This window comes from Phalaenopsis equestris, unplaced genomic scaffold (assembly GCF_001263595.1).
Source record: "Phalaenopsis equestris unplaced genomic scaffold, ASM126359v1 Scaffold234967, whole genome shotgun sequence".
In the NCBI taxonomy this organism is placed as follows: domain Eukaryota; kingdom Viridiplantae; phylum Streptophyta; class Magnoliopsida; order Asparagales; family Orchidaceae; genus Phalaenopsis; species Phalaenopsis equestris.
This window is the reverse complement of record NW_018252861.1, coordinates 117,750-130,368: the sequence shown is the minus strand read 5'-3', so window position 1 is coordinate 130,368 and position 12,619 is coordinate 117,750. Positions and strand designations below refer to the sequence as shown.

At 34.1% G+C, this 12,619-nt stretch overlaps 1 protein-coding gene across 1 annotated transcript in view; it reads left to right on the top strand.

Annotated features, from left to right (window-relative positions):
• LOC110039060 (protein NETWORKED 1A-like) overlaps window positions 1-4,417 on the top strand; it is a 10,694-nt gene extending 6,277 nt beyond the window's left edge. Inside the window, exons 3-4 of the mRNA XM_020744006.1 lie at window positions 3,202-3,505; window positions 3,629-4,417. Of these exons, the coding sequence (XP_020599665.1) occupies window positions 3,202-3,505; window positions 3,629-4,202 (878 nt within the window). The 3' untranslated portion in view covers window positions 4,203-4,417. The remainder of the gene's footprint in view (window positions 1-3,201; window positions 3,506-3,628) is intronic.
• The last annotated feature ends 8,202 nt before the right edge of the window (window positions 4,418-12,619 follow it).

The window sequence follows — 12,619 nt, the reverse complement described above, 5'->3', positions numbered from 1 at the left end:
AAGGAGGAGATTGTTGTGTTAATCTAGTTGTCTCTAGAAATTGTTTATGTATTTTTGCACATTTTTCATGTGGATTAGGAGGTTTTGAATACCGTTTTGTGGTTAGGTGGTTAGGAAAACTGTTAAGTGGTTAGTTAGTTTTATTTTCAGAAAAATGTGTTGTATTTGTTTATAAATTAAACCAGAAAATGTAGAGGGTGTGAAGTACTAAAAAATTCCTCCATTTTTGTTGGAGTTTAAAGTTTGGCTTTGATAACCAACACAGTAAAGTCTAGTTTATGACTAACTCGACTTTAGCCATCTATGACTAATTATCTTCAATTTGACTTGGGCATTTATATTTATCTACATATTTATGTTCATATGCCTTTCAATCTGACCTTAAGCAGACTAGACAGGATTCAAATTTTAACTATATTCATTGTCAAATTTAGCTATATGGACTTGTTGTGTTTGCTTTGAGCTCAATCTGAGTAAATATAATTGGGAGTTCTATTGAAGTAGTTGATTATAGTGGGTCTTAGTAGCTTATCGGTAAATAGGGAGCATAAAATGTTTAATAAATAGATAATGTGTTCTTACCGGTCATCGTTTATCCCTTATGTAATGTTCATCACATCTTTTATTACATATTGCATTGCTCCGACACATCTCTTAGCAGCCGACACACCTTACAAACTTTGTTTGCTATCTCCACACCTTCTTTCCAATGGCATTGATTCCATATACAATGCAAATCACCAAATCCTTATGCCTGCCAAGAAAACCATATCCCGCTTCCGCCAATATAGTCCAAATCCTTATTACAATGTCTCTGTTCCCATATCAAATGCCCATACCCAACTCTGTTCTTATTGTAGTGCAATACCAAACTAGTGCCTTATCTCGATGTTCTAGATGCCTCTTTTTCTAATTATGAAGGCTCAACATCCATATCATTGACTAAATTGTTGCCATGGATTTGCGAAATATTCTCATCGAATGGAATTTCCTTAATCACAGAGTGTTCCATGTGGCCAATTGCAGGATATTTCAAATCTGTTCAACGAATGCCTCTCAATTATAATAGCTAATGACATGGGTAGAGCAACTAAGGTGCTAGATTGTCTTTACAATGTTGAACAAAACCTTAATGAGCTTTGGGAAATTATATGTGACATCAATTAGAGATTGACTGAGTTTGAAATAAAATTTGAGCAACATTAACATCTTTACTTGTCAAAGATGGGGCTGCATGATTGCGCCACCTTATCAAGATCTAGATCTTGTCAAGTGGTGTTTCGTAGGATGACATATGACACGATCTTTGCAATGCATTTTATGTCGTTAAGTGCAAAAACTTGTTTCGGTGATTCAACCAATGATCTAAGCTTCACACCATCAACCAATAAAATTTGTCACCTACATTTTTTGTATATGACAAACCATGCATAACAAAGGTGGCTTTAACCACCCTATGGCAATGACATGAAATAAAAGAACAAATAGAAGAATTACTCCATTGCCACTAGCAGATCCTTGTGCCTAAGTGTGGTTAGATGGTCGCCAATGTCTTTCGATTTCATCAGCATTCCTTCCTACATTACATGAATTGAAGGTTCATATGTTTCTTGCTTGGATTTGTCCCGCCTTGCTATGTTATTTGACCTTGAGGACATTATCAATTTTAAAGGGGTCGATATGATAGGGTCACTGGGTTGCTGGTTTGAGTTTTTAATTTACTCAATAATTCTGTTAATAGAAGCAATTGTGCTTGATCAACAAACTACACTTATCTACATTAAAATTTGCCATTCAATTGTGGCCTTTAATAATAAAGAGATTTATAGCACATGTATGCTTTGTAAAAATTAATTCAACATTTATTCTATTACATGATTCTTCCAAATGGATCTCTAATTGGAAAGTCCAATTTTGATCTTCAGTGTAATCAAGAGAGTGCATGAATGTGGTTTGGTGCTAGCATCATGATTTTTAGGTAAAATTATAATCAATGACCTTGTATTTCATCAAGATGTTAATGGACATCGTTCACATAGAGATGACCACAATTATGATTTTTGAGTGCTTGGATTAGGTGTTGTGTTTGAGGTTATTTGCTTGTCTAACATCTACTCTTTTTTTTTTTCATTTATACAATCCAAAAATTTTAAATCGCAACAACAATACAACCATATTAATTTTAAAAGTGAAAAACAACTTTTATGCACATCTAATGTGGTATGCAAGTAAAAAATTAAAGTTTTTAAGTTTTAGAAAGGTGAATACATAGGAATTCAGCGGTATATACGCAAATCTTCCTAAACTTTTTTTTTTTAATTATATCTATTAAAAAATGATTTATTTCAAATCTGCAAGGAGGGAGCCACCCATTACAGCTTGTTTGTTTGAGAGGAGTGATATGCTTAAAAAATAGGAGTCCCTAATGAAATATAAATAGATTAATAAAATGTATAATCTTTTTTGATTGTCTGGCATATAATTGCTACTTTTTTTTTTATCGGATCAGAATTATTTTCACTACAAAACAATTGCAATATCCTACTGATGGCAACCAAAATGAAATAGCGCTAGCTGCCATCCTGATCCCTTAGATGCTGCATGAAATAATGTTATCTTATCACAAGCGGGCTCTACTTATCGGAAAACGCATGTGACAACCTATAATTGCGGCCTACGTTATAATAATTATATTTTGGTTTAATTTAACTATTTTTTTTCTATGATTTTTTTTTCAGAATATATGCCTGCAAATTATAATTGTAATATTTTGGAATAAACTTGAGAAAAATTTGAGTATGCAAAACATATGTAGTGCTGTGTAGGGCATTGGGGTTATATCCGCGTTATATCCTTGTAACTTATTTGTAACTTACTTGAAACTTACAAATACTTGAGAAAAAGTTGAGTACGCAAGACATACGTAGTGCCGCGTATTTCAATTCAAGTAGGTTATATGGAGGGTATTGGGGTTATATCCGCGTTATACTCCTGTAACTTATTTGTAATTTACCTGTAATTTATTAGTTACAGGTAAGTTACAGAAAAGTTAAAGAGATTATAACACGAATATAATCCACAATACCCTCTCTGAAACCTACATCTCACGTATGAAAATTTTTTCCATAATCTTATGATAAACTTCTTGAAAGTTCTGCTCTTTTGAAAGATATCAACAATGGCGCTTCCATTATTAAACAGATATCGAGAAGAGGGTGAAGGCACTCTCCCCAATCCCCCACACGGAGGCGGAGGAGCCGGATTCCTTCGCCACACGTGCCGAGAACTACTACCAGAAACGTCCGCAGCTGGTCTCTCTTCTCCACGACCTCCACAACCGGTACCTATACCTCGCCGATCGCTACACCCAATCGATCCTTCCCAACCACCGCCGCCGCCACTCCGCGTCGGAGCTATCCGATTTCGAATCCGCCTGCTCTGACGCCGAGAGCTCCCTCTCCTTCGATCAGCCTCCGCCCCCAAGTCCTCCCGTCGACGTTTTAGGGTTTGTTCTGATTTTATTTGATATTTTCTTTACTTATTTTAACGAATTCATCAAAAGAAACTTTTCGAATGCGACATATTAATTTATCTTTCTATTGATTAATGATTGCATAAAACCAAACAGAGCTTTAGTTGCAGAGCTAGTGGGCACAGAAATAGACCGGCAAATCCTCCTGAACGAGTTGGGTGCATCAGATCGGGCTAGAGTGGAATCAGCTCGAAAAGCGGAGCTGCAAGGCAGCCTCCTCGAGGTCTTGGAGGCGGAGCGCATGGTCCTGCTCGGCGAGAACGCCCGGCTTGGCTATGAGCTCTCAGCGGCGACAGAGGAAGCACGTGGGCTGGCGTTGGAGGCCGCCTTCACGCGCCAGAAGGCAGCAGAACTGGCCCGGTGCGTGGTGAAGATGCGCGCCGACCAACGTGTTTTCCTGCTGGGTAGGAAGATTGAGGAGCTGCACAAGCAGGTATATGGGTTGGAGAGGAGGAATAAGGAATGCTATGAGGCTATGTCAAAGAGGGAGGTGGAGAAGGTGGAGGTGAGGATGGAGGTGGAGAGGCTGAAGGAGGAGAATCGCAGGTTGGGAGAGATGGTGAAGAGGAGAAAGGGTAAGGAGTTTGTGACCAGGTGGTGGGGAAGGTTGAGGAGTTTAGAGTGGGTGATATCGCCTTGTGGGCCGGAGATTACTGATAAGGAAGATTAGTTTGCTTTTGTTATTTTGTTTATCCTTTTGTAAAGTTAGGTTTCGAATCTGTTGGTATGGTTGTGCTGCTGATATTGTCCGTTAGAAAAGGATTCTTGTTATTCGTTAAACGTGGAGTTTTGCCTAGTCATCATGTTCTGTTTTTGCAAATTATTGAACTTTTGTGTACTCTGATTTTCATGAATTGTTATTGCATCATTTAGATGTGGCTGTCACTCATGATGTAAAATCATTAGCCATGTTGGTTGTTATAGAGGGATCAACATGAACATCCCACAATTTGTATATTATATATCTAACAACTGAATTTTATTTTTATTTTTGTGTGTAATACTTAAATATTGAATTATATTAAAAATATTATTTGTAATAAGGAAAATATACTCACTATATTATGATCCTAATGTTAAGTTTTAGTGTTAGATATACAAATTGATTGAAATTATTGTATGAAAATTTCTCTTATCTCTTTTTATATTCTTTTCAATCGGAAGACGACGAGTTGACAATGAGTTCGACTAAATTTGTATGGAGCTTTGATTTAGCTTGGAATACATTTGTATATCTAACAATGATATCTGTATAAAATAAATAAGAATTATCCAATAAATAGATATACCCTATATGCTCAATTTAGGTTTTGATTCAAACGATTTTTATTTAGGATCTGTTTGGGGGTAGTTGCAGCTTATTTATAAATTATTATATTGAAATTGTTGTGGATAAACTGTCTGGTTGTTTGAAAATGATTACAACACAACTGTTTCTACATAAATGATCATTCTGGTCATGTGGAGTAAGGTTGTTTGCAATAACTATCATAACAATATATTAGAAGCAAAAATTCACTTCAGAACAGTGCAAAAAAATAAGATATACATTTCACTTAGCAGTGAGTATCATCATTATTAAAATAAAAAAAAAGACTATTAAAATAATATTTAATAATATGAAAATATTATTTTTAAAATGGAGACGACGTATGCCACCAGGCAAACCGTCCTTCAACGATACTATCAATTCCTGATCACTCTCGACGGTATAATCTATCAGCCTGTCTATCCGCCGGAAGAAGTCATACTTGTCCGTGATTCTTCGTGGGCATCTGTAGAACAGTCTCTCGTAGCTATGTGACTGACATGATTTGAGCAGAGAACTCTGTAGTCCGCGGTGGCATAACACTCCTCGGGAGGCTCTTGAAATCCTTAAACTCATCTTTTCCGAATGCTTCAAAAGATAATCCATTAGTCATAATATAAGTATAAATTGATAAAAAAAAGTAATTAATTACAGTTTTATGCAGGCATGAGGTTTTAGTGCACACAGTATACTAACCAGCAAATCTGTCACTACAAGAAAACCACATAATACCAAACTCTTGTGTGTCACATATGCATATCACCATAAAATGCATCTAGAAGAATCTCAAAAACTTTATCGTCAAAAAAATGAGAAGAACTTGTTTTCCTTTAATAGGATTTCACATATGACACCAACCAATACAGACAATCGGACCATCCCGAAGAACCCATAAGGTCTAATGTCTAATCATGGACTTCTCAAACCCACAAAAAGAAAAACAAAAGAAAGGAAAAAAGAAAAAAAAAACGCTTTAAAACATCATTAAAATCTTGAATAATCATAATCAAATGTACATGTATCTAATAAACAAGCAAAAATAAATAAAAGAAGTAATTACTCACATTTTTTTAGGAGCTATGATGTCCCAAAAAACTCAGTACAACACTCAACGAATCTGTCATAACAAGATGACTGCGGACATTATAAAAAAAGAGCTCTTGGTTGCCTTTAGCCCATGTAATACCCATCTCGTGCGTGTCACATATGCATATCACTAAAAAAAATCATCCAGAAGAACCTTAAAAACATCAACATCGAAAAGAATAGAGGAACTTGGTTACCTTCACTAGGATTTAATATATGACACCAACCAACAACTAACAGGTCATTCAGAAGAACCCATAAGGTCAAACGACTCATCATGGACCTCTCAAATCCACTAAAAGAAAAAATAAAAAAATAAAAAAAGAAAAAAGAAAAAAAAATAATTACAAATAACGTAAGAAACCTAAAGAAACAATATCATAATACAAGGAACAAAATTAAACATGACCTGTATAAAATAAACAAGAATCATCTATTCAACATCCAACAATGACATATGTAATCAGCTCTCTCAATTCAACCATTTCTCTGGCACCTTCGCTATCCTGGGTGCAACCTTCTTATGATTCTACTTCTGGTTGTGGTATAGATTGTCCTATGTGATATTCAAATGCTTCAGGAGGGACATTTAAATAATCATCACTAGCTATGCTGAAGTCTACATTAGTTCGAGAATGATGTCATCAAATGTAGTTGTGGAGAGCCATTGTAGCCACTGCAATCTGCACCATCTTTAGAAATAGATACGTCGACATATCACGCAATATGACCTATTTTTTTCTTCCGGACTCCAAATATTCTTTCAATTACACAGCTTAATGAAGACTGTCTCTCGTTAAATATTATTTTCCTGCCCCGAGCAACGCTGCTGGATCTTTCAAAATTGAGAATATGATATTTCATATCTGGAAATGACTTCAGATACCCTCCTTGTAAGAGAGGTTCAACATCGACCAAATAATATTTATCTGTTCTAAATACATTAATTAATAATGAATTTTAATAACATGAACAAACCTAGGGTTTGGTGAGGGAAGTTGTGCTTTTGATTTCTTATCGCAAAAGCAAATATACGACTATCATGTGCATTGTCTTCCCAACTAGCCATAACAAAACTAAGTACATGTCGAAATCACATACGAACCTGATATTTTGCATAGGTGATCCACACCACCCAATAAATTTGACATTTTCATTATTGGATACACATGCATCCATGCGGGTTTCATCGATCGCTCAAATACAGTTCTGACAAATTAAGTAAAGTTGTGATAACCACGCAACTCATTTTATCTTTTGAATATAATGAGTAAAAAATTTTACCTTAAGAAATGGCATTGACAATAGATAGTTTACAATCTTTGTTGGATTCTTCTCAAATGTTGGATCATCATGCTTAATAAATTATGCCGATAAATTGACAAGGGCCTTCAACTCCACATAGAAATATTTGCTGATTGTCTCTGATGAATGTTGAAATTGCTCCATTGCTCCTATTGATTCATTCTATTATAAAATGTAGAGGTATATTGCTAACACCTCTCGGGTTGTCATTCTTGAGGAGCCTTAAAGTCCACGACTCTTATGTAGTTCATGATGCAGATCCATAAATCTAGGCTTTGTCATACGAAACATATTGCAGAATCTTGTAGGGTGTCCTTATAGTAGCTCCCCCCAACCCATTTATCACCAACGTAAGTACATGTCATGCAAGGAGTTCGATCAACATATGAGTTGCAGTATTCGTACAACATACGAACTGCTATAACAATTTTCATTCTATGCCTCTCTTTGTAAATTCATACTAAACAAGTGCTACGTTTAGGTAAATCATGTGAATCAAACAACATTAAAGAACATTAAAATTCAAATCACAAAGAGTACAATAAAATGACATAAATACAAAATAATAAATAGATTGCTCCTGCAAGAAAAGAAAAAACATCCAAATCAGAAATCCAAAAAAACTACTAGAAAATAAATACAAATAATTCATAGGTAACAACACAAAATCAATCATCCTTGCTGCAAGAAAAAAAAATGACCCTACGATAGAGGCCATCTTCATGAAGATCTGTTTATGGGTTGGGTCCTCCAGCAACAAGGAGTTCAAATATAATGACATGTCCCCAAAAAATTCAGGAGTTGCCTCCATCAGTCAGATAGCCTTGTCTATGGAGGTCGCATGTGAAGTCCTCGGATCACTCGTGTATGAAGCCATTAGTTTTGATATTTTGCTTTTGATGAAAGTAGCTCCATCTTTCTTTCTTATTCTATACGCTAGGACTCTTTGACCTGCATGTGGACTCCAATTCATTTTGGTTTGGGCCTTCACCAGAGCCAGTTACATGCTCAACATCCAAGTCCTCTGACATGCCTTCAAACCCTAGCTCACTAGGGTCCTAGAGATGAGTCCCCGTTTTCACAACCTCACCAAATATACAATCCAACTTTTCTTTCATATCAAGGTCAATTCCACTTAGTTTGAATTTCTTGGCGGTTAACACTGTCTTCAATGTACATACAAGTTGATTACTACATACAACTATGGAAGAGAAAATAATAAAAAAGGTCTTTCTTTGAAAAGTTGTTACCTCCAATTTTACAACCCACCATTCCTCCGAAGCATCAGCATTCTATTTCATTAGATCCCAACCTAAGCCTGTGGGTGTCTGTTTTAATTCCTTCGATAACTTTTAGTTCTTTTTCAACTGATTCAAGTTGTTCTTAAGTTGCAACCTGTCATACTCTCTTCCTTTCATTTTCTTAAACTCCCTCAAAATATTTTGCCATCCTTTCTTGTTAAAACAGGTGGTGGGTCTATTTCCCACCTCAACCTCTTTAAGATAGAGGTCGCAAAAGATGAGTTTGGCTTCCCTATCCAACATGGTTGATGAACCGACTTCTTTAATCATAACCATTACATTACTAGTACATAAAAAAAAAAAAAACAAAACATTAATATTTGATTTTAACCACATCACACACATTAGCCCTCACAACCCCACAACCACAACCACCACAGTTCAAGATAGAACAGCTTCACACACATCACCTAGCAACCACACCACAACACACATCACAATCAAAGCCACCACAACACAACTAAAGCCATCACCCAACCCACATCACAACCACCACAACCCACAACACAGTAAGATGTACAACCACCCAGACCACAACCATCCAACTACACCACCACACACATCCCACAACCAACACATCATATGACACAAGCCACCAGAAACTCAACACAACCACCACAACCGACAACACAACCACCACAACCCACAACACATCCACTCAGCACAAGGTTGATCCCGATTTTCTATATATATAGATGTAAAATGTGATGTATGCCATTATATGATTAATTTACTCAATAGTTATTCTTAATTTACAACAAAGCAAACAAATTGATCCAATGCAAAAGCTAGGTAAATATTTCACTATGAAGTTTCACTATGAAGTATTTCACTATGAAGCAAATAAGAATGCAGTTGTAATATTTTAATATGCGATACTACGCAAGTATACGTATCATTATCAAGTAATATAAAACTTTCTGATTAAGTCCCCAATATCAAACGCATAGGGAGAACTAGATTTTGATAAAAAAAATTTAATTAGCAATATATTCCTACTTAAACTTAAAATGCTAAAATAGGAATGAAAGTTCAATTCTTTTTGTAATTTTTGATGATTAAAAATTACGTAAGCAACTAATTAACTTAACTAAAATACTTACAAGATGAAGACAATATAAATAAAATATCTTTTTCCATATTATGAATCTGTGATAAATATAGAAATTCTGTTGTGGAAGTATGCTAAATGTGTTGTGCCAAATAAAAGCAATAATATTCTTTACCCTTACTAAAGATGCTATAAAGTGCATTGACTAATCTATAGTTTGAATAGACTTGAAGACCGTCTAGGCAGGGAAGATGCTAGATCTCACTCTAGAGTTCCCTCTTCTCCCTCCACATGGGGGCTAACATCTCGTATCAAAACCTAAAATTATAAAGCAAATTAGGGCCTTTAGCCTCTCACTCTAAAGTCTTATAATTCTACTCCCATTAAAAGTTTATTTCCCTATTTATTTGCACTCAAACCCATGAACTACACTCTCATTCATGAAATCAATATGTGATTCTAACCATTTGCTGGCTGAGACAATTCCATCTCGGATCTTACATGTTCTCACAACAAGTGTTAACATCTTAATTGGCCAAATCAAGAAGTAAATGAAGTGTAAGGTTTCAAATCATTACAACTTCTTCCAACATTGAAGCCTAATACTTTCACAACTTCCTTTAAATATTTAATCACTTATCATTTTAAAGAAAAAGATAAAAGAAAACTACTCAGAATCTATGGAGAAAACGCAACCACACATGAGTTTAAAAGTAGAAATCATGCACACCAACAAGAATTCTAAATTAAAACCAAGTGCAGTCACAAAGATAAACACTTATCTCAAATCCCCTCCACCAAATATCTTGAAGTTCCTTTGAATTCTCTTCCTTTACTCGCAATACAAACTAAAACTCAAAATAAAAAGAAAAGGTGGCCGGCGGCGACAGAGACGACTTAAATGGATGATGGCTGTAAAGTTGATGGGTGGTTGGCCTCCACTCTTGGAAAATCTAAGTCTTCTCTTATAAAAATCCACGGGGTGCCTTGGTGTTTCTTGAAAATGGTGTCTCCATCAATAAATCTTCTAAAAGTTTCTTCCTTAAAAGCCAATTAAATGAATTTTCGTGTTCATGGGCTATTTCCCACGTTTTTATAAAGGGTTACTTCAAACACCTCTTCAAAAATCTGCTCAAATTAAATATATCATCAAGTAACTACTTTTGACACTTAAGCGCGGTGTACCTGGCGCCTAAGCGTCAAACTTGGGCACTTAGGCATCCTAGTTCATTTTTGCAGTTTCTTCATTTTTGCTCCAAATTTGACCCTTTTTCACTCTTTTTAGCATTTTCCATCCATTTGATTGTGCCTGAAAGAAAAACACACAAATTCCTTTTATTAAAGTGCAATATCTCAAAAATAGGTATAAAAATATGTATACAAATACTATATATTTTAAATGTATCAAAATCCACCAAACTTAAGAAGTTACTTATCCTCAAGTGACCTTTCAATCTTATAAAACCAATATAAGTAAATAATGTATATGAGTTTCTTTAGAAGTTACCAAAATTTTGTGTAGCAATATAATAGTCCAATTTAGAAAAAATATTAGTAAATGAGACCAACTTAATGTTACCAAAATTTTTAATGTTAAGAAATATGAAAATATGAGTTCCTATCTAATTCAGAAATATTATAGATTTTTCAAATATAGAGTTTAGGCATTTTATCATCTCCGCTTAAAAATTTTTATTAAGCATAATTTTACTCGCTATATTATATCCTTAAGCTTAAGAGTTTCTCAAGTCTTATACTTTAAAAAGATCAGATGTGGAACCAATTCTTGATTAGACACTAATCCTCAAGCTTCTCCTCCCTTCTTCAACTTTCTTTTTATTTTATTTTTCTTTTTCTTTACCTTTTTTTATATATTTCTTTCTTTTTATGGTAAGAATTGCTATATCTGGATAGGCCTTTAATGGTTTTAAATTCCACTCTTCCTTTCCTAAAGCAAAGAATTGATATTTTTATTTCACTTAAGAACGTAATAAAAGGTCTATATTTCTAATTTTTTCAAAAATACAATTCCTCCTACTAAAGATAGTTACATATTACTTAGCATCTTCAACACTAAAAAAATTTTTAACTTTAAGTTTTTTTTCATTACTATAAATTTTAATTAAATTCACTAACTCATTTCTAAAATAAAAAATTTACTTCCCTAATATAACTTCATATACATAATCATTTTTAATTCAAAGTCAAATTTATTTGAAATACATTTGAGAATAAATAAACATTTAAGTTTCTCTAAAATTTTTCATCCCCCTAAAATTAAATGAATGAAAACTAACTATAACATGCTTGCAGGAATTTTTATATCCTAAATATGCAAGTACAAAAATTAAAACAGAAGTAAAAATTTAATTGATCAAATTTTAATTTACCTAAAATACAGAGATTCATCAGACTTCTATGTAGTAGAGTATAACATAAAAGTAAATAAACACACTAATAAACATACATGACTGCAACATACAGAAAAATAACTCGTAGTAAATTGAAAATTTTAAACATGTGAATTTAAGTAGCAAGTAGCTAGATTCTAAACCTTTCTAAGATTCTAGAATTAAGTTCAACAAATACTAAAAAAATACAACAATACAATTAAAACAATTACTACCACTAAAACATACTAACTTAACACAAATACATCACAATAGGAGTACGAAACAAAACACAAAATAACAAAAACTAGTAGTCTTTACAATCACACTTAAAAACATAACAAAAAGTACAAAATAGTAGTACCAACAACAGTTCATAACAATATAAAAACTAAAAACATAAAACAGAACTAAAGATCCAAACTAATCATCTCCCTCTTCTTCATCAATATCGTCACTACGCCAAACAACTATAAGCTCATATGGTGGATATCTGGGATACTGAGGAAATACTGCATCCCGATTACCTCAATTGAGATACTCCATAGCTATGTTGTATTCCTCCTCATAATCAATTCATCTCTTCATATACCCATCCATATGCTCTGCAAAATGCTCTAAATTTGATACCTTAATCCTCTGTAA